This window comes from Dendropsophus ebraccatus, chromosome 7, assembly GCF_027789765.1.
Source record: "Dendropsophus ebraccatus isolate aDenEbr1 chromosome 7, aDenEbr1.pat, whole genome shotgun sequence".
In the NCBI taxonomy this organism is placed as follows: Eukaryota; Metazoa; Chordata; class Amphibia; order Anura; family Hylidae; genus Dendropsophus; species Dendropsophus ebraccatus.
Genome location: NC_091460.1, coordinates 34,479,627 through 34,501,667, shown reverse-complemented (window position 1 = coordinate 34,501,667; position 22,041 = coordinate 34,479,627). Strand labels below are relative to the sequence as shown.

Here is a 22,041-nt window from a genome sequence, read left to right as displayed (position 1 = left end):
CACTGCTCATTATCAGGAAATCTCGACTCTTTTACATCAGTTGAGCCCTGTGTAACCTATGGAGAGGGGAGGGGGGGGAGGAGGAAGGAGGGAGATTAGTCAGCAGCAGAGAGCAGAGAACAAGGGATTACACAGTGGGACCTGTGTGAAAGCTGGTATTCAGAGGTCAGATAGGTCAGTGCTGACTTCAGAGGAGATAGCCCGGTGATGTAGCTGTAAATTAACACTTTGTTGTCCTGTTTTGGTGCCTCATCTCCCCCACCCCTCCCTTCCCCATAAGAGAACCATGAAGACAGGGAGGAGAGCTTTAAACTGCTTTTTCATGATAAAAATGCATTTTTCGGCTAATAAACCTAAGTACAAAGTTTCTTAAAATCGCCTGATTTCTGCAAAAAAAAAAATGTAAACGACAGTGACACTTTAAGGCCACGTATATTTTTAATTAATCACGGCCGATTTTTAACAACGGTTGTGAGTAATTCAAAATATGCATTGCGCTGAAATCAATGGAATCCTGGCCGCAGTGTATACACATAGAGACCCCTAGCGGTTGCAAGAGAAATGGACACCAGTTTTGTATGGCCGCTATTCATTGAATAGTGGCTGCAGGGAACTGTCAGTTCACTCAATGGAAAGCCGCACTTCCCACTGTGTGCAATGGTAAATTGGGATGCAGGCGCACACGGATGCGCGTGCATCTCAATTCAACATTAATGAAGTCCATCCGGCTGGTACTGGATAATCTTCACTTACACCGACCATTCTGTTACACTGCCGGGTCACAGAACGGCCAGTGTCTTACGCTGTGTGAGCCCGGCCTATAGTCAACAACGGGAGAAAAAGAGCAGGATATCAGAAGAAGAAAATTTTGCTAAATTAATATATTTGTGCAAAAATATTTAATTTGACGAGCCCTACAAGCATTAAGATATTAGTTGAAATAAGAATACCCCTTTTGGCTATGTTCTTACATATTTTTGCTCAGTATTTTTATCAGTATTTTGCAACCATAACCAGTAGTGGATTGAAAACACAGAAAGGCTATGTTCACACACTGGGATACGTGCGCTACGGCGCTCTACTGCGCATGCGCTGCGACGCTGAGGATAGAAGGGACGTAAACAGCGTAAGCGGGGGGCGTGGTGGACGAAGACTAACATGGGAGGCGGGACAGAAACATGGGGAGGCAGATTACAAACACATTGGAGGCGGGCGAGGGGGCGCTGACCTCTCACGTCACGGAAACGGCGCCAGGGGTTTCGAGGCACGGCGCAGGCGCAAGAAAACTACTTCAGTAGTGAGGGCGGACAAAGGGCGGAACGAGAGGAGGGGGAGACGCAGAACGGGACCACAGAGGCGGCGCTTCACCTGGCCCCGCCTCTTAGACACAACATCTCCACAAGTAAACTTTTTTCACCCAAATGAAAACTCTACCAGCGTCTACAAACATACTAGAAGAATGGACTTCACATGAGCTACAAGTAGGTATAAGTAGTTGTGGAGGGGGGAAGTGGGTACAGAGTCGCTTTAAGCTAAACCTACCTCTCAAAAATAGAGTGGCGCATAAAAACCCATGTTTTATGAAGTGTCAACCAGATGTGTACCATGAAGAGGGGATGCAAAACCTTTAGAACAACAGATTTATCCACAGGAACGGGCACAGGGCTCTGACAGGCCGTAGTACCGTATTCCATTTTCCATATGTTTGGTTACAGCGAATATTTACGTTGCATACAACACTCATTGCCTTCCAGATGTGAGCCGTCGTCTGTTCTTACCTAACAGCATCCAGTCTCTTGTTCTGTCGAATTAGTTCTATGAACTCCTGGATCCTCAGGCTGAATTCCAGGCAGCTCTAGAGAAAGGTAAAAAATGACTAGATCAGAAACATCCTTCCAGGCTCAAAACAACACTAGCGTTCACCAGCTCTATGTGACATGACTGCAAACCAACCAGAACCAAAATCATTAAAGGGATTATCCAAAATTAGAAAAAATAAAATAAAAATAGCGCCACCACTGTTCTCAGGTTGTGTGTGGTATTACAATTTAGTTCAATGGAACAGAGCTGCAAAACTACACCCAAACTGAGGACAGGAGAGATGCAGTTTATGGAAGAAAGCAGACTCTTTAACCCTTTTAGGAAACATCCATAGAAACAAAGTGAAACCGTAAGTACTAACTAAAGAACGTCACAGAACTATGGACACAATATTATCTGGGTGCCCTTTAAGGATGCGACAGCATGCCGTCCCTGAAGTGAGATGTGCTGTGAAGCCTTCCCCAGCTGTCTACCATCATCATGTATCACCCCAGACGTCTAATAACCACGTACACCGCAATGCTGCCATGTAGCGTCATATGTGGATCCAGTGTAATGAGCTATAAAAGAACTTTAATTCCACTTTAAAGTCGTTTTGCTCAGGGAGAGTTTAATCCATTCCAGATCATAACGGGCTCTGCCAAGTGTAACAAAGGAGGCGGCAAGAGGGCGGCGGAGCTCACCGGAACGTACACAGATCAGCCCAAGCATTCGCTATGATATATGGCCACCATTACCCCCTCAACAGGGTCTGTACTAAACTTTCCCAGACTCCTGAGTGGTAAATCTTCCAGCATTTCATAGTAACTGAGCTGCGGCATACTTTACCTTCATTTTCCTAAGCCTAGACTTGTTATCATGGCACCATGCCAGGCAGGTCATGGTTTCTTGTCTTTCCAGGGATTCCTCCACTTCCTTCGCAGTAAGGAACATTTCTATATTTACAAGATCCTGCAAGAACAAGGGTAGAAATGGACATTATTTCACCTTAATTCATTCATATTAACTTATAGGCACAGCCATGTCAGACACATCTCTTATAGATGTAAAAAAAGACGTTGTGCAGTTTCCCTGCAGCTCCCCCGCAGGGTAACTGAAGTATTACAAGGTCCCTATTTACCTCAATGAGTTGCAGGATAGACCAGGTCTTCCAGAGAAAGTTTTCTCTCTCTCTCTCTCTCTCTCCACACTGGATAGCAGGTTTACTAAACTGGACAAGCCCTTTAAGGGGTCAATGCTCATGGATGTTAATGGGGTCACAGCTTTGGTCCATGAGTTACATCTGGTATTACAGTCCATGCCCATCCACTTACCTGACAGCTCCATTAAGGAAAGCTGTCCAAATGCTTTTGACTTTTATACTTTTCCAAAACACATTTTTCACATTTTTATTTTATTTTAGCACCGTTTCACCGTAACAAGAACTGATGGCCCGATGCATGGCTGTTTTACAATGGTCATCGAGGTATCGGTTCTGAGCCTACCACTGGAGAAATAAATAGTTTTTCTTTCTCTCTGTATTTCAGGACTAGTGGTAAATATACAGTTTTGTTTAGTTTTTTTTCCCAGCGGAATAAGACAAGAGATATGTTGTGACCTTTACAGACTCTCATGGGCATTGCCAGCCATCACTGTGCCCATTCTTTGTCACAACATCCAAACAGCAGAGACGCATACAGGATTTTACATACTCAAGACAGAATAGCCTTAAAGGAAAAGTCTGGCAGGGGGGGGAAAAAGTCAGTATGGGGGGGGGGGGGGGGGGGGGGAGGGAAACATATCAAAGAACGTATATTTACTGTTCTCCGTGCCCTGGACCACCACGGCCATTCTTCATCTCTCCCCCCTGTTACGTTATCTGAGGGTCAGCCAGTAGGTGACTGGGGTTGAACACCACTGCCCTCACGGAATGGCTGATGGGGTATATCCCACCCTCTCCCGCGGAGTCGTGACGTAGTCCCGAAGTCGGGAGAAAACGACATCCGGCAGTGTACGGGAGGGCTGGTGATGCGGTGCAGGTACAGGGCCTGGTAACTATACTTACTTTATTATGTTCCCCCCACCCCCTGCCAGCACTGTTATTTCTAATTTCGCTGACCTTCTCCTTTCAAAGGGAAAATTTCTTTCCATGCTGTAAGAATTCCATTCTTTTAATAAACTCCTAATATTATATTGATAAATAGTTTCCATAGAAGAACGTGTCAGACTCCAGAGATCTGGCCGCCAGATCCAGCATTTTCAGGAGCCCTTTCATTATGGCTCATACCCTGCCTGCACAGACCAGCTGGGCACTAGAGAAGAGGCCGAGCAGGACGCATGCTGTACCCATAGAGCATGACCGAGCACAATATGATAGCCTTTAAAACTATAAGAACCCTTGAAAAAGGCTACGCCGAAACGTGCGTTGGGGTGGGGGCCGCCGGTGGACATTTTGAGTCTTATTGTTTATGGTAGGATACCTAGTAATTTTTTGTATTTATCGAGATTCATGAATTAATTATTGCACTTTTTTGGCTTATCCAATATATATTATCCACACATAGTTCTCTTGGTATTATATCCAGCACTTTAGCCTACCATTTATTTATTTATTTATTTATTTATTTATTTAATTATTTATTTATCCATTTACTTGTGTCCACCTGCAGCAGCCCCCTCATTGTATGTTTTCTGTTTTTAACATTTCTTGTCAGCCATGGTTCATTGTGTGTGTATTTTGTTACTTTGTTATTTGTTTGTAATTTTAACAATAAAATTTTTACATTACAATATGTCAGAGGTTCAGTTGTTTCTCTATTGGTTTTTAGCTTGCTACTAGAACCCGAAGTTTTTAAACCTCATACTTATTCCCCATACATTAGAGCAGTACAGGTAGTGTCTTGTATGGGGGAGTTCTACAGACTTTATATATGTGTTTTTAAAACTATAAGGATTGCTTCAAATTATACCACAATGGAAGCCATTCCTACACATGGAATATCTCTCATAAAAAGAAAGGAACCCCCAACTACAGTGTCCATATGCCTTTACGAGACAACTGCATCTCATAAATTGATGGGGTATCACTAAGATTGCTGATCCAACCTCTGGCATCTCCAACATGAATTAAAGGGGTACTCCAGAGAAAATAAAGATTAACCAACTTGTGTTATACAGATCAGTAAATTACTTCTATTTAAAAGTCGCCAGTCTTCCAATACTTATCAGATCATACTTATCAGCTCATACTTACTGCTCTGGACAGTTTCTGACACAGACAGAGGTGGCAGCAGAGAGCACTGTGTCAGACTGGAAAAAATTCACCACTTCCTTTAGGGCATACAGCAACTGATAAGTATTGGAAGACTTGAGATTCTTAAATAGAAGTAGTTTACAAATCTGTTCAACACTAGCAGATTATTTTTTTTTTTAAATAATCGAGTACCCCTTTAGGGGATGTGGTGTTCGTGTAGTGATGCCTTTATTTGATTATTATTCAACTGCACAGCTGACTGGATAGGGAACTACAGCACGGCCGGTTCAAGTGAGCGGGACAGACTAATGTTGGTGTTCCCTGTATTAGTATGTTACGGTATGTTCTCAGAGTACCCCTTTAAGGTTTGGTGTTCCCTGTATTAGTATGTTACAGTAGGATCTCAGAGTAACCCTTTAAGGTTTGGCACTGCCTGTATTAGTATGTTACGGTATGATCTCGGAGTACCTCTTTAAGGTTTGGTGCTGCCTGTATTAGTATGTTACGGTATGATCTCGGAGTACCCCCTTTAAGGTTTGGTTCTCGCTGTATAAGTATGTTACGGTATGATCTCAGAGTACCCCTTAAAGGTTTGGTGTTCCCTGTATTATTATGTTACGGTATGATCTCGGAGTACCCCCTTTAAGGTTTGGTTCTCGCTGTATAAGTATGTTACGGTATGATCTCAGAGTACCCCTTTAAGGTTTGGTGTTCCCTGTATTATTATGTTACGGTATGATCTCAACAATGTAGCAGCTGAGGGTTGATAACACCATGATGCATTTCATACACTGTTACTCCACCTGCTCTTACACTGATGATTTACACTTCATGTGACAACTAGACTCTGCCCAACGTAAGAGCGAGCTATTGAATGTCAGCAGGAAACCGTAAATAAAGTAGCTGCATGATAGGGGGATTTATTTTTCTACTTTTGACTGGATTTTTTCCGTCAGAGCTGTAGACATAGAAGAATACTGTAAGTGCAATCTCGGTGGTTCCAGATCTTAACAGCAAAAATAAAAGCCAATATAAAGAACAGCTGTTCAAACGGGAAGAAAATAAGTAGAGACAGGAAATATCACGGCACTCACCCTGGTTTGGCAAAGAGCTCAAATTCCAGAGATAGAGCGAAGAAAACTGCAAAGCTAAAGCAAAAACCTAAAATACACATGGGGAGTCATTGCCTGCAGATGCTTCACTGCTCCTACACTTGTCAGATATCCAGAGCTACGAGAAGAGGAGCTAAAAGACACGAGGCCTGGTGGTGGTAGGGGAGACGCTAGGCAAGAGAAGCAGAAACATTTCCAAAATATCTTCATGTCTGTTTTCCTGATATACAGGACTCATGGTTTGTTTTTTTAGATTTATTAAACAGAAGTGCAAAATGTTTGCTATTGAATTCTTTAATTTTTACAATCAAAAATTTTAACTAAAATAAAATTAAAAAAAAAAGTTCAAATTGATTGCCCCCTGTTTTGGACATTTTTGGGAGAAGGATATGCAAGGAAGGTCTCTGATGCCACCTTTTGCGGGTAGCTTTCCCTTTAAGTCATTGTCCGACTCTGATGGCCATAACTGGGAATGTAAGCGAAGCCAGACAATCCTCCACAAGGAGAGGTTACCCATCTGCAGACAGCTGCTCATTAGTCCTACGCGGACTTGTCAAATTGTTCGGGTTTGCCGATGCTCTCCAAACCAGAACGCTCGCCTTTTGAGTCCCAGCATCTGGATGCAGTCCATAGGGCTGCCAGGAAAACATGGATACAGCCTGTTTTCCAGGACTCTCTAAGGCGGCATCCAACTTCTCGAGACGCCGGGAGTCAAATGGCAAGCATTCGGATAACGTTGTTAAACCCAAACAGTTAAAGTCCGCCAGAGCTACCTACAGTTCGGTAAAGTCTCCTTCGGGAGAGTTGTCTGCCCTGGCTTACATTCCCAGTCATGTCCTTAGGCCGATAGGAAAGGAGAACTACCTCCAAACAATGGCTTCAGAGAGTTGCTTTGCATATCCTTCTTCCTTGAGTTCCTCCAAATGAGAATCCTCCTCCTCCTTTTGCTCATTTTGATATATGCACCGTAGAATTGCAGTCAAATAGGGTCGACTGTGGATACTGTTTGGGTTGGCAGTGCCAACCTCTTCTCAAACTTGAAAAAGCTGCTTGACCAGTAGAGATGAACGAACCTCGAGCGTGCTCTGGTTTGTCCGAACCTGAATGGTCTCCATTTGAAGATGTTGGATAGAGCCCTAGGGAGTCCTGGAAAACATGTATACAGCCCTAGGGTCCTATTACACGGGCCCATGGGGGACCGATGAATACTGTAAATGAGCGCCGATTTGGTAGATTTACTGGGCCTATTACACGGCCCAATAATCGTTTGGCAAGGGTTGTCGGATATAGTTACCGATGTCCTTGCTTAAACAGTAGACATTACCTATCCACGCTCCAGGGCTCCTCGTGCTGTCTGCTTCTTCCAGGCCCCGCGCACGGCAGCTTCATAGCGTCCTGTCTGAGCTGACAAGCTGCTCAGCCAATCACTGACTGCGGCGGTCCCAGCCAGTAATTGGCTGATCGGCCTGTCAGCTCAGACCGGTCGCTCTGAAGCTGCAGCATGCGGGACCTGGAAGAAGCAGACAGCACGAGGAGCCCTGGAGCGTGGATATAATGTCTACTGTTTGCAGAACTGTCAGCCGCCGGACAATGATTTTAGGTTTGGGCCTAAAGTAACATTCAACTAATGATCGTTTCATCTGCTGATCGTCCTCTATATTGCACTGAGCGATAATTGGCCGACTATCGCTCCGTGTAATAGGGCCCTTAGGGTGCGTTTACACAGACAGATTATCTGACAGATTTTGGAAGCCAAAGTCAGGAATGGATTTGAAAAGAGGATAGATCTGTCTTTCCTTTATGACCTGATCCCTGTTTATAGTCTGCTCCTGGTTTTGGCTTCAAAGATCTGTTAGATAGATCTCTGTGTAAACGCACCATTAGGGCTGCATCCAACTTCTTAAGCCTTGGTAATCAAATGCAGAGCATTCGGTTTTGGACAAACCAGAGCATTCGCTCATCTCTAGTGACCAGTTATTACCACTAGCAGTGCACTAGCAGCCGCATCAGACCTGTTCTATTAGTTACTCAAAGAGAGAGCAATCCCAATATTAGATCCTAGCTTTATAGTCAATACTCTAGGTAATAGGGTATATAAGTGAAGACTCGACCTGCACATCAGTTTAGCAAACAATATGGCTGCCTTGACTATAAACCCCCTTGGAGACAGCCCGATATACAGATGAAGAAAGGCGCTTTTCAAATACATTAAATGCCGCCAGCTAACGTGTGCCGCGCTTCTCGAGACTCCACTGAAGGGAAGCAGGGCGTCTTGAAGGAAGCGATGAACCTGATTTATTCTGAATTGGCATCCACAGAGATTATTTGGAACTGCATAAATATGTCGTGCTGTGACAGATCATTCTTCCAGGGAAGAGGAGAAAAAACCCTCCTCTGTGGGGAGCAGCACAATTCAATGTACTGCAAACACAATAATCCCGTCCTGAGAATGTTTGTATTAACATAAAAATGAGCCTGTTCCAGCACATTTAAAGTGGATGCATTTCCGAAGGCGCAGGACTGAAAGCCCCACCATTGAAACATTCAGTATATGACAGGTATCCGGAACTGCCTCGGGGTGAACAAAGACGCAATATGGGCAACGGCATTGTCAGCACTAAATAGGGTGTAAGTACTAAACATGGAACATGGTCATCACAGCATTATGCCCCAAACCGCTAGTAACAATGACATTGTAACACTAAATCTGAATATATGACATTGCTGCATGTTAAAGGGGTATTCCACCTGTCACTGAGAAAAGTTTGAAAACCAAAGTAGTCCCTATTAATCAAGTCCCAGATCCCACAATGCTGCTGTTCCCAGATGTCTACTTCCTGGCCTTGTCTTGATACCAAGAAAATGTCTGCTGAGCTAATGACTGGCCGCAGTGGTGATCCATCTCGGTCAATGACTTGCTGAATGAGCGTTTCCAGACAGCGTGCAGAGACAGGACCAGGAAGTGGAGACGAGCAGTATCCCAGTGAGTGTTAATACTGCAGCAGAGAGGGATCAAAGAGGTTAATTTTGTGTCCCTTTTTTTTGACTAAGGGCCAGTTCACATGTAAAAGCAGCAGAGAGTTCCGCCGCGGAATCCTGCCTGCCTCAGTGTCATTCATTCTGTCTATAGGAGGGCCCGCGTGCCTCCGCTATAAAAATTAACAGCAGAGGGCTCAAGTCCTTCCCTTTGAATGAAGTGGCGGCTGGACATTCTCCAATCATTTCTATCTGCAGAAATCTAAGCGATGGGTTTGCTTATGGAAAAGCCCTCTAAGGCCCAAACAGGGTCTCCGAAGTATCCCAGTCACTTAAAAGGGAACCAATAAGCCCAATTGGGCTGATATGGTTTCGAGGAGCGCTGTATAAAGCTCCTGCAGCAGCCGCGGCACATAACGGCCACGGCTGCTGCAGCAGCTTTATCCCGGAGGAAAAAAAAAAAAAAAAAAGTTTTATTCTCCGGCTTGTGACAGGCAGCGACGGGGAAGTAGTCATCTGGGCGGCTTCCTGCCCGTATGTAGTCACCGCGCTCTGCAGGATGACTGACAGGCAGAGAGGCCAGTAATGGACCTCTCTGCCTGTCAATCATCCCCTCCGAGCGCACTGACAGGCAGAGCGCGGTGACGCCCAGATGACTACTTCCCTGCCGCTGCCTGTCACGCGGCCGGAGAATAAAACTCTTTTTTCTTCGGTATAAAGCTCCAGGTGCAGCCATGGCCAGTACGTGCCACGGCTGCTGCAGGAGCTTTATACAGTGCTCCTGGGAACCATATCAGCCCAATTGGGCTGATTGTTTTTTTTACGAACAAACAAAAAAAAAAAAAACAAGACCCCCACGATTATTGGAACAAGCATGCAGCGGGGCACTTCTCTTCCTGGGTTGTTGCAGGAGATGGGCACCATAGGCTGATTATACAGTCCGTCTTCTGCAGCAAGTCAGGTAGAGAAGCGCTTAGCAACAATGTTCAACCAGTGTAGTAGTGACTGGCACAGGGGGGAGGCATCCGTGTAGTGACTGGCACAGGGGGGAGGCATCAGTTATTTGACTGGCACAGGGGGAGGCATCTGTGTAGTGACTGGCACTGGGGGGAGGCATCAGTTATTTGACTGGCACTGGGGGGAGGCATCAGCGTAGTGACTGGCACAGGGGGGAGGCATCGGTGTAGTGACTGGCATGAGGGGGCATCAGTTTAGTGACTAGCACAGGAGAGGCATCAGTTTTAGCTGATTCCACAGTAAGAAAGGGATGGATTTTAAACATTTTTGTTTAGATGTAGGTGACAATGTAAGAGGGATTGAAACAGTGGAGTGAAGGACAGATCAGAGTACGTAATCCTGAGGCAGAGCGCTTGGCTGGACCTTGTCTTCAACCCCACTCTCAAGTGATGCCACTATCTCTGACCAGCCCTCTCAGCCTAATATGCTTCCCCAGTATTTTTTTTACCCATCAGAGTACCCCTTTAATATTTATAAAATATGCTTGTTCAGTAACTGCAGTAACAAACGAGGAAGATTTGTCCTTTTTTTCCTAAGCAAAACAAGAAATCCCATAAATTCTGATATTTTACAACTTCATATTAAAGACCTTAATTTTGTTTCCAGATTTGCCAGTAGGGGGCACTCCTCTGATCACTCTCCACACACTGACATCTACAGCTGCGGCTTCTTACGAGCAGGGACATTTCCCTACAAGCACGCTAGCCTTAATTTCTATTACCTTCCGCTTGCCTTATCATCCACATCACGTAGGTTATTCTGAAATCCTCCAGTGATTTTCCATTTCAGAAGAGTGAATTGATGCAAACCATTATTGGTGTGGCTTCTTGATGCCGGCGCTGCCATAGGGTTGTTTTATTTGATTCCGTATGAAAGAAACCTCTGCTCCATTTACCTCATCACACGGTGCCCCTAATGGCTGGCAAACATACAGGGGCCTGCTTTACATACATGTGTCAGGGTTCACGCCGATTGATGTTCTTAAGGAATACTGATTAGAATCGAGATAACAAGCGCCAAGATGCATGGGGTTTATAGATCTATAAAAGTACAAAAAAAATATGGCTGAACCCTTCAGTATATCATCAAACCCGAACCACAAAATAAACATGAAGAAGCCAACATAACAAAAAAATCTTGGTTGTGAGGCAAAAAAAAATGTTGGGTTGTATAGCAGTCACTGCTTTCTGGATCCTGCGGCGAAGTGGAGTTTCTAGGTTTTTGATTTTTTTTTTTTGCTGACTTGGCTTGATGCTTCTTTGCCGACCCAGCCTGATCATGGACATTGCTGCCTTGCAGTTTGCGTTTTTGCTGTCTTTTCTGCCAAGCTGGCTTGGCTATTGGTCTCTACTTGTATTAAAGGGGTACTCCAGCAACTTTTTTTTTCTCTTTCAAATAAACTGGTGCCAGAGATTTGTAATTTAGTTCTATTAATAAATTTCCAGTCTTCCAGTACTTATCAGTTGCTGTATATCTTGCAGGAAGTGGTGTATTCTTTCCGGTCTGGAGAGCAGGAGAGGTTTTCTATAGGGATGGATAAGCAACAGCTCTGGACAGTTCCTGATATGGACAGAGGTGTCAGCAGAGAGCACTGGGACAGATCGAAAGAATACACCGCTTCCTGAGTGTCATACAGCAGCTGATACGTACTGGAAGACTGGAGATTTTTTTAATAGAATTACAAATCTCTGGCACTTTCTGGAAACCGATGATTTGAAAGAATTGTTTGGGGTGAACTACCCCTTTAGATTTGAAGGGAAAAAAAAGTTAAAAACAACAACAAACTGCTACTTTCTTGCAAAAACAGCGTAACCCCAACCGAGGACACTAGTGGCGCTGTTTCTAGAAGAAAGCGGCCATATTTTTTAAAAGCTTTAACTAGCTCCGACGCCGAAGGAGGCTACCTCTTTTATGTGAGCGCAAAAAGGGTAGAGGGCAGCGTCGGGGAGAGGAGTCGCCGTCATTTAATAGCATTTGATTTTGCAGGCAATATTTACTTTGATTCCGGCTAATTGCAGTGTTATCTAACAGTGTTTGAGCTGCCCTCCGGGGCCGCCGAGAAATGTTCTCTTTTACATCCAGAATAAAATGCTTCTAGCAAAACTAAATAATACACAGGCAGGAATTATTCATCACGTCGCAGGATCCGTAATGAGGGGCCGCATGAAAGGGATTAAATGACAGATTTTTGCAGAGATAAAACCATTTACACAAAGACACAAAGCACACAGACAAGGGTATCAATTAGTTGGTTAGCACTTTGTTCATTTACTGGAGCAATGTGAAATAATGGAAGGACTCCATTTGCATATGCTTTTCATATTCACATTAAAAAGAAGAAAAAAATGTTCTTGTTTTTTTTTTTCCTTGATTTTTTTTTTTTGTAGCGATCAAAGTGGAGATGAGATGAGGGCAGGAGACTTTTTTTTTTTTTTTCGCCTTCAAGTTTCTGGCCAGTTTAGAGTTTCTTGACTTTGATTATCGACGTGTTGGATCGTCGATCTCGCAACGGCCTTTTATAAAGAGGAGACGGGGGCCACACGTACGGGAGATGGGTTGACAGCTGAAAGGTCTGTCGGCCAATAATCAGGATCGGAGGTCTTTCAACTAGGTTCTCAGCTTCAGAGGAGGGTAAAGTAGGACCCTTATAGCTTACATAGTGTTGAGGGAAAATAATGGCCTACAAGATGCAGCCTACTGGTCAGAGATGGAGATGAGCGAGCCGCGTCAATGTTAAAGTTGGTCCAAACCCAAACCATCGGCATCTGACTCCTACTATCGGCCTGCTCTGTGCGGATGGTGGAGACAGCCCAAGTCCTACTTGGAAAACATGGATACAGCCTCTGACCTAGGCTGTATCCATGCTTTCCAGGCATGACTTGGGCTGTCTCCACCATCCCTACAGATCAGGCCGATAGTAGGAGTCAGATGCCAATGGTTTGGGTTTAGACCAACTCGAACCTCTGCACGGCTCGCTCATCTCTAGTCAGACGTTCCAAGATTTAATAGACAGATCCTGCCCGTAAACTCTTAAAGTGACATTTGCAGGAATTGTTCTCAGACATGTCAAAAATTACTGACCATGCTAGGTCTCACTCCCGAGACCCACCGCAATCCAGAGATACTGCCGGGTGGGGTGTCTCTCACCAGCTGTCAATCAAATAAGACTCATTCATTTCATTATAGGCTAGGAAGTGTTGGATGTTCTGCTGCACACTCCTCCCGATACGATCAGTAACTTTTGATGTTAGGTGACATGTCAAAAATTACTGCAAATGAAAGGAACACTTTATGGTACACACAGGGCCGATTCTGGGGTTTCTGCCGCCTGAGGCAAACCTCTGGCGGCCGCCCCGAGTGATGGCCGGCATCCCCCCCGCAACCCCCCCCCCCTCGCAGCCAGCCGCTCACCTGTCCCACGCCGCAGCCGGCCCGCGCTCTCCGCTGTCTCCACATCCAGTCAGGTCCCGCGATGTCACCCTGCAGCTGTCACGGACCTCCAGGCTGTGGTGAGTGAGTGGGGTGATCGGGTCGCGCAGGGCGGCCCCGTGCGACCCGATCACCCCAGCGCGTCCCCCACCGACCCCGGGCACTCACCACAGCCTGGAGGTCCGTGACAGCTGCAGGGTGACATCGCGGGACCTGACGGGATGTGGAGAGCGCAGGCGATGGGACAGGTGAGCGGCCGCTGTCATTTTTGTTAAGTGTTACTTAACAAAAATGACAGCAGGGGGGACATAATGTCGCCCCCTGCCGGACCGCAAAATCTGCCGCCTGAGGCGGAAGGCTCATTCCGCCTCATGGCAGAAGCGGGCCTGGGTACACATTATGATTGTTTGATCTAATTTTTCCCCCCACAAATGTAGCCATACACCTTTCAGTCTGTATTGACCATTACAGTTGTTCAAGCCGGCCATTTGTCATCATTGACAGCAAACGAAGGATAAGTGATCAGTCCAGGAACAGGATGAAAGCATCCCATCCTGAAAGATCCATCGTGGATGAAATCTATATATTATTTAAAAGGAGTATACCCAACTGGGGTTATCCACAGTATGCACAGAATAGGGCATAACTAAGATTGTGGTGGGGGTCTGACTGCTGGGTCCCCCCAATCTCGAGGAAAGGGACTCTGAAATCCCTCTAGAATAGGGCTGTGCACCACAACTCCTTACTTTTAAGAAACTGGCAAAAAATCCAAAAGATTTAAAATGGGCGCTGTCATATAAAAAAAAATAATAAAAAAATTATTATATATTAAAAAAATGTAAATAAAATATAATAATAAATAATAATAATAATAATAATAATAATAATAAATATCATGTTGATGAGACATAGGGGTCCGAGTGTTTAGGAGACTGACCAAGAGAAGGAGCTAGAACACTCCAGACAAATTAAAAAATGTTGACATGTCTCTCTGATAAAGTTTTATTTGATGACAAATATTCTTTAAAGCAAATGTACCATCACTACATTCGCCTGAAGTTTTGAACATGGATAGAACGCCGCTGGTCTATTACCGAGCACCGACCCGGGCTGAAGCCGGGAGAAAGCCCCCGCCCCTCTATGATGCTGCGCCAGTAATTTTAATGGAGCTGCTTCATAGAGGGGCAGAGGTTTCCTCCCTCTGGGATGGCTAGCCCACCTCCAGTCCTTCAGCCCGGGCTGGTGTGTAGTAATAGACCGTCACCTAACGTGCGAACGTAGCCACTGTTCACAAAAGGCACCACAGCACTGGCATCCCTGTGCCAGCGCCATTTTATTTATGTGCAAACTGTAAACTGCTGGTACATTCACTTTAAAGAATATTTTCCAACCATTACAAATGCAGCCGGTGACATTCCAGATGATGCCAACAATCTGTCACTGGTTGGCTAAAGTTTTCCTTTGTAAATCATAATCTTATTTTTCTGGCAAGGCAGATGAGGGCTGGGTCTTTAATTGCACCATTTTGGGTTTTATATAACTTCTTAGTTTTATTTGCATTTTTTTTTATTACTGTTTGGTCTTTTTTCCCCCCGCGAGAATGAATCCTACAATGTTGACTTAAATCATGGCAGGAGTTCCTGTATGGTTTGAGATGCAATATCATGACACTCTGTTTCCTCAAAGGTATAGCAACCGCCTAGATTTGTCTGGATATTATTCGTCCTAATAAAGGGGATTGTGCCACTGAGCAAACTAGGTCTAAAGTGTTGCATTATGGGAAACTGTACACATTTCAAATGTACAAGCATTCCTGCTTGAGAGTTACAGGGTCACAACCCACTAAGATAGAACCAGGCATGCTCATTTTATCTGCAATTTCCAGGAAGTACTGGCAGTTGGTCTCCACTGAGCCTGCAAGCAGGGGGAAACTGTGGGAAAGTGAGCGCACATGGCAACAGCAAAGAGGAAACCAGGAAGTTATCAAATCCATGGAGGAGAGAAACAGTACAGTCATGTAAGTTACTTTTTTTTATTTTTTATTAAAGTATATTTTTTCTCCTTCACATATATGTATGTGGTACACATCTGATTTTACCAACTTTGCTTCACAGTAAGCAATTTGACTACAGTATGGGTAATATATATTTTAGTAAGCAAATAGTCCACAGCACTCTTCAAGTTTGTGAAAGTTCAAAGTTTTTTTTATGCCATCAAACTGCAAAAATTTCAAAAACAACATGTGCACCATTTTTCAAGCATGGTTTGTGAACATTTGTGCCAACTTAAATACAGGTATAGAAACCAATGGATGTATTTAAAAGAGACTCTGTCAGTAGGTTTATGGTGTCCTATCTCAGGGTAGCATAAACTAGTGACAGAGAAGCTGAGCAGAATGATGTATCACTTACATTGATCTGGGCAGCTGATTCAGAGATATCCTCCTAAATAATCTGGACAATAAGTAGTCCTCTCCATTATGTGCATGAGCCCAGCAGTCCTGGATATTCATGAGAAACAGGAAACTCCACCCACCAGCTGCTGATTGGCAGTTATCTATCCATGCTATATATAGGCTGTTAACTGTCAATATGCAGCTGTAGGGCGGGGAGGGGTGTGGCAAAAATCCTATTCTCCTGCATATTAGGAGAACGGCTGAATAGAATGATATAAGTAATACACTGATCAGTTCAGCATTTCTATCACTAGTCTATGCTGCCCTCATTTAAGGCAGAATAAACCTAGTGACAGATTCACTTTAAGTTAGCATGATTGTATGTTGTACTTTTTATTTCCCTGCATGCACTTTGGTTGCAGCCTCACCAACATTTTATTCCTTGCTTTTGTATTGTTTCTTTATTTTCAAATGGATTTGTGAAGAGGAGGAGTTATTAATAAAAGGTATTTTATTTAGTTGCTTTGTGCTATTATTTAGGTTCGGCCATATGTGCACAGGAATAGCTATTTATGTTAATGAATATATTAGATCTATACTTCGTGTCATCTTAGGAGAATGCCATCAATTTACCAGTCGATGGCAAATGCGTGAAGACAGGGACAGTGACAGCTGTCATCCTGCGTTTCCTCAGGCAGTCGGTGTCTGACCGGTAATTCTCCTAGTCCTTCACCCTCTGCTCCCAGTCATTGTTTTCCTTGGGCATCTACTAGGGGAGGGAGGGCTTGCAATATGCCTTTAGGTCCCTGTTGAAATGACAGTATTTGCCTTCTTAATAAACTCGCCACGAGCTACGGAATACAGCAAAGCAGCCGTCCCTTTAACTACAGAATTTTGCTATAGTAAGGCTGTGTAGACTGTAGATTTATTACCCATCATTTCATATTATGCCGTGAAATAAGTCATCCTCACCTACCCAGACCCCTGCAGCTCCCGTTTCAGCGACTTCTGGGCCCTGTTTGTTGCCACTACCGTGACAAGCATCTCAGTAAGGCCTGCCCAGTGACCTGGTTGCCACTGAGGGCGATGAACTCACTAGATGTGGGGAACCAGGGTGGTGAAAAGTACTACTGTTTATTCTTTACCTTGTCATCTAAAAGAATGCAGATGTTGGATGACGATAACAGAAGTAAATAGGGGGGAGAAAAACTATGAAGGACAGCTCACACAAGCTGTAGATAAAGGAAGGAGATACAATACTGTGTATATAGAGGGAAAAAAACACTTATAAAGCACACTGAAGAAGCAAAACAGATGGGTATCAAAGACAGCTGAGGGTCTTCTGAAGCCCCCCAGGCCTGCTATATATGCCAGCATAACAGCAAAAGGTAAAATACACTGCACTAGTGATCAGTAGGTACTGGTTAAAAAAAAAAAATAATAAAAATAACCTCTTATCTCCCTGCTAAAGAATGCATAAATTTCCCTTAATTTTATTTAGTTTTTTAAAAACCAAACAAAGCAATTACAAAAACACACATTCATATGCAAGGCTGAATCGCAAGGTCCGTTATTGCGGGCAGCCCGCAGATGTACCGCTCACGACTACGGACTGTGCATTTGTGAAGGGCATGGACTGTGGCCACATGGGGTCTATACTTGTGGATGTGTGGATGAAGCCTTGGAATGTGATGATAATTGTGAGGCTCAAAATGGTTCACTAAGGGGTTAAAAGGGATAAAGAATGAGAAACACATTCCGATGAGTCTTCAATATATGGGAAGATTTTTTGGATTGTGAAGAAAGTTTAATTCATTGGCGCGATATGTTCCTTTTAACCTTTTAATTCTATCCAATATGTATGGTCACCATGTGACAGAGAGAGAGAGAGAGAGGGAGGGGGAGAGAGACCTTTAAAAGGGGTACTCAAGCATTTTCTTTTCTTTCAAATCAACTGGTATTAGAAAGTTATAAAGATTTGTAATTTACTTTTATTGAAAAATGTCAAGTCTTCCAATACTTATCAGCTGCTGTATGTCCAGCAGGAAGTGGTGTATTCTTTCCAGTCTGACACTGCTCTCTGCTGCCACCTCTGTCTCTAAGGGACTGTCCAGATCAGTAGCAAATCCCCATAGAAAACCTGGACAGTTCCCAACATGGACAGATGTGGCAGCAGTGAGCACTGTGTCAGACTGGAAAGAATGCACCACTTCCTGCAGGACATACAACAGCTGATAAGTATTGGAAGACTTGAGATGTTTCGATAGAAGTAAAGCCTGACCACCCCTTTAACACATCGCAATATATGCAGCATGCCTTATGTATATATGAGATGTTTATGGGATCCAGGCCTGCCCAATATGTTGTATGATGTTACGATCATGTGAGTCGATAACCAAAATGTGAAAGGAGAAAAGATATCTGGCGTTTGATTCCGGTTGTGAAATCCAAGGTCAGAAGGATATGAAAATAAACTCATTGCTCATTACAAGCGGCGGCGGCTCTGATGAGCCATCTTTATAGCCGCTCCATCACAATCATTTGTTATGGCCGCTTCTCTCCCTGTGACTTGCCGCTGTTTATCACCTCATTAGAGAGCTGGAAACCATTAGCAAATTACCTCAATAGTCAGATCTGATTAGCGCCGATTCTTCTATCGCCACCTGTTGAAGCACAACCTCGCCTCTCATTATTTTCTTTTAAAAAAAAAAATCTGATAATTCCTTGTAAGAGGAAGTGGCGGCACGAGCGTGGAAGTGTGCGGCGGCAGGGGGCTTTGTATTTAGGACATGAAACCAAAATAGATCCTGGATATCAGCGTCACTTTATGTGTATAAGAGGCAGATGCAGGGATCACTCCATGTACAGGGCCCTGAGGGTTTCCTAGTCCCATTACTCGCTCTTACTATGGGGCCCTGCGGCTTCATTGGTAAACAGAGTATAATACAGGATGTAACTCAGGATCAGTAATGTATGTACACAGTGACCCCACCAGCAGAATAGCAAGTGCAGCTCTGGAGTATAATACAGGATGTAACTCAGGATCAGTAATGTATGTACACAGTGACCCCACCAGCAGAATAGCAAGTGCAGCTCTGGAGTATAATACAGGATGTAACTCAGGATCAGTAATGTAATGTATGTACACAGTGACTCCACCAGCAGAATAGCAAGTGCAGCTCTGGAGGATAATACAGGATCAGTACAGGATCAGTAATGTATGTACACAGTGACTCCACCAGCAGAATAGTGAGTGCAGCTCTGGAGTATAATGCAGGATGTAACTCAGGATCAGTAATGTAATGTATGTACACAGTGACCCCACCAGCAGAATAGCAAGTGCAGCTCTGGAGTATAATACAGGATGTAACTCAGGATCAGTAATGTAATGTATGTACACAGTGACTCCACCAGCAGAATAGCAAGTGCAGCTCTGGAGGATAATACAGGATGTAACTCAGGATCAGTAATGTATGTACACAGTGACCCCACCAGCAGAATAGCAAGTGCAGCTCTGGAGGATAATACAGGATCAGTAATGTAATGTATGTACACAGTGACTCCACCAGCAGAATAGTGAGTGCAGCTCTGGAGTATAATACAGGATGTAACTCAGGATCAGTAATGTTATGTATGTACACAGTGACTCCACCAGCAGAATAGCAAGTGCAGCTCTGGAGGATAATACAGGATGTAACTCAGGATCAGTAATGTATGTACACAGTGACCCCACCAGCAGAATAGCAAGTGCAGCTCTGGAGGATAATACAGGATGTAACTCAGGATCAGTAATGTAATGTATGTACACAGTGACCCCACCAGCAGAATAGCAAGTGCAGCTCTGGAGGATAATACAGGATCAGTAATGTATGTACACAGTGACTCCACCAGCAGAATAGTGAGTGCAGCTCTGGAGTATAATACAGGATGTAACTCAGGATCAGTAATGTAATGTATGTACACAGTGACTCCACCAGCAGAATAGCAAGTGCAGCTCTGGAGGATAATACAGGATGTAACTCAGGATCAGTAATGTAATGTAAAGTACACAGTGACTCCACCAGCAGAATACTGAGTGCAGCTCCGGAGTATAATACAGGATGTAACTCAGGATCAGTGCAGGATAAGTAATGTAATGTATGTACACAGTGACCTCACCAGCAGAACAGTGAGTGCAGCCCTGGAGTATAATACAGGCCATAAATATTGGCCAATACAAGATAAGTAATATCATGTACATGTGTTTACTTTTAATAATCAGAATAGACCAACAAAAAAAATTAAGTAAAAAAACTGTCTTACCTCTATCCCGCTTTGCCTGGCCAGCTTCACCGCTGTGTTATAGTAGCCACACCGAAGAAGATGTTCCACCATCATACGGTCCATGCGCTTCTTTTTCCACATATTAACAGCGGGCGTCTGGTCACTGCTGTGCTCCTTTAAGTGTTCGATCCGCCTCTTGCACAACTTGGCGCTCTCATCCTCTGCCTGGATGGACTCTACTGCCTAAAAAATAAAACACAAAAACCTTTATGAGAAAATGAACTGGAGTCACTTTGGGTGTATGCAGGATAGTAACACTCCTTCTCTTTCACTCTGTACTTCACTGAAGGGATTTCCAGAAAAATCTGATTGAAGGAATACTTGTAATTTACTTCTATTTAATATCGCCTGTCTTCTTATACTTATCAGCTGCTGTATGTCCTGCAGGAAGTGGTATATTGTTTCCAGTCTGACACCGTGCTCTCTGCTGCCACCTCTGTCCATGATAGGAACTGTCCAAAGCAGTAGCAAATCCCCATAGAAAACCTCTGCTGCTCTGGACAGTTCCTGACATCCAGTCTGGCACTGTGCCAGACTGGAAAGAATACACCACTTCCTGCAGGACATACAGCAGCTGATAAGATTGGAAAGACTTGATATTTTTAAATAAAAATCTACATTTAATTTACAAATCTACATAACTTTCTGAAACCAGTTGATTTCAATACAATTTCCTGGAGTACCCCTTTAAGGAAACAGGAGCCAAGCACCATTTGAGGGCGAGGATTTTACTGAACTGGATTTTTGCCATGTTCTGATATTATATTGTTTCCAAAGACAGGAAAATGTGATAAGATTAATTGGTGCCTCCTTAATGTATTCTTATATACAACTTTTCTACTAAAAATTATATAGGAAATTGATATATATAAAAAAAAAAAAAAAAAAAAAAGTCTGGAACATTATCATTTCATTCTACAATCTATTCTGCTTCATTCTAACTCCAATCTCTTCAATGTTTCCGTCAGCACAGTGGTGTTTATTCCCTTTGCTTTCCTATTGATTCCGTCCTTTTGGCTTTAAAAATTTGTTTGTGAAAAATAAAAAGCTGAATGATATTCCATTATGGAAATGGGTCTGTGTGACAAGCTGTGCGACGGGACGCAGAAATCGAAACACTAAGAGCTAAAGAACTATCGATCTAGGGACAAGTCTGTGCTAAAGTTTTACATCATGGAAGAGCAGAAAAAAAAAAAAAAAAAAAGTTTCCTCTTTGGAAGAACTTAGCTGTAAGTCCAGTAAGAAGTGGTGTATTCTTTCCAGTCTGACACAGTGCTCTCTGCTGCCACCTCTGTCTATGTCAGGAACTGTCCAGAGCAGGAGAGGTTTTCTATGGGGATTTGCTGTTACTCTGGACAGTTCCTGACATGGACAGAGGTGGCAGCAGAGAGCACTGTGTCAGACTGATGAGAATATACCACTTCCTGCAGGACATACAGCAGCTGACAAGTACTTGAAGACTGGAGGTTTTAACAAAATAAGTAAATTACAAATCTGTATAACTTTCTAACAGTTAATTTGAAAACATTTTTCTTTTTCTTTGAAGTACCCCTTTAGGCCCCATGCACATGTCAAGAAAATCTATCTAAAATCAGGAAATCCAGCTAGATTTCCAGACCCAAAAGGGTTCTGTTGGGCATGGACACCCCTCAGGATTTTTCCATGCCAGAAAATATGTCAGGAAATTATAGGACATGTCCTATTTGTGCCCAGAATTCTGGAATAGATGACCCCAT

General features: G+C 43.7%; 1 protein-coding gene across 2 annotated transcripts in view; it reads right to left on the bottom strand.

Annotated features, from left to right (window-relative positions):
• The window catches only part of MAEA (macrophage erythroblast attacher, E3 ubiquitin ligase), a 49,088-nt gene that overhangs the window by 9,877 nt on the left and 17,170 nt on the right, over nucleotides 1-22,041 (bottom strand). For both annotated transcript variants that reach the window (XM_069977272.1, XM_069977271.1), the window contains exons 3-5: nucleotides 20,285-20,488; nucleotides 2,650-2,772; nucleotides 1,779-1,855 (exon numbers count right to left, since the gene is read on the bottom strand). In XM_069977272.1, the coding sequence (XP_069833373.1) occupies nucleotides 1,779-1,855; nucleotides 2,650-2,772; nucleotides 20,285-20,488 (404 nt within the window). The remainder of the gene's footprint in view (nucleotides 1-1,778; nucleotides 1,856-2,649; nucleotides 2,773-20,284; nucleotides 20,489-22,041) is intronic.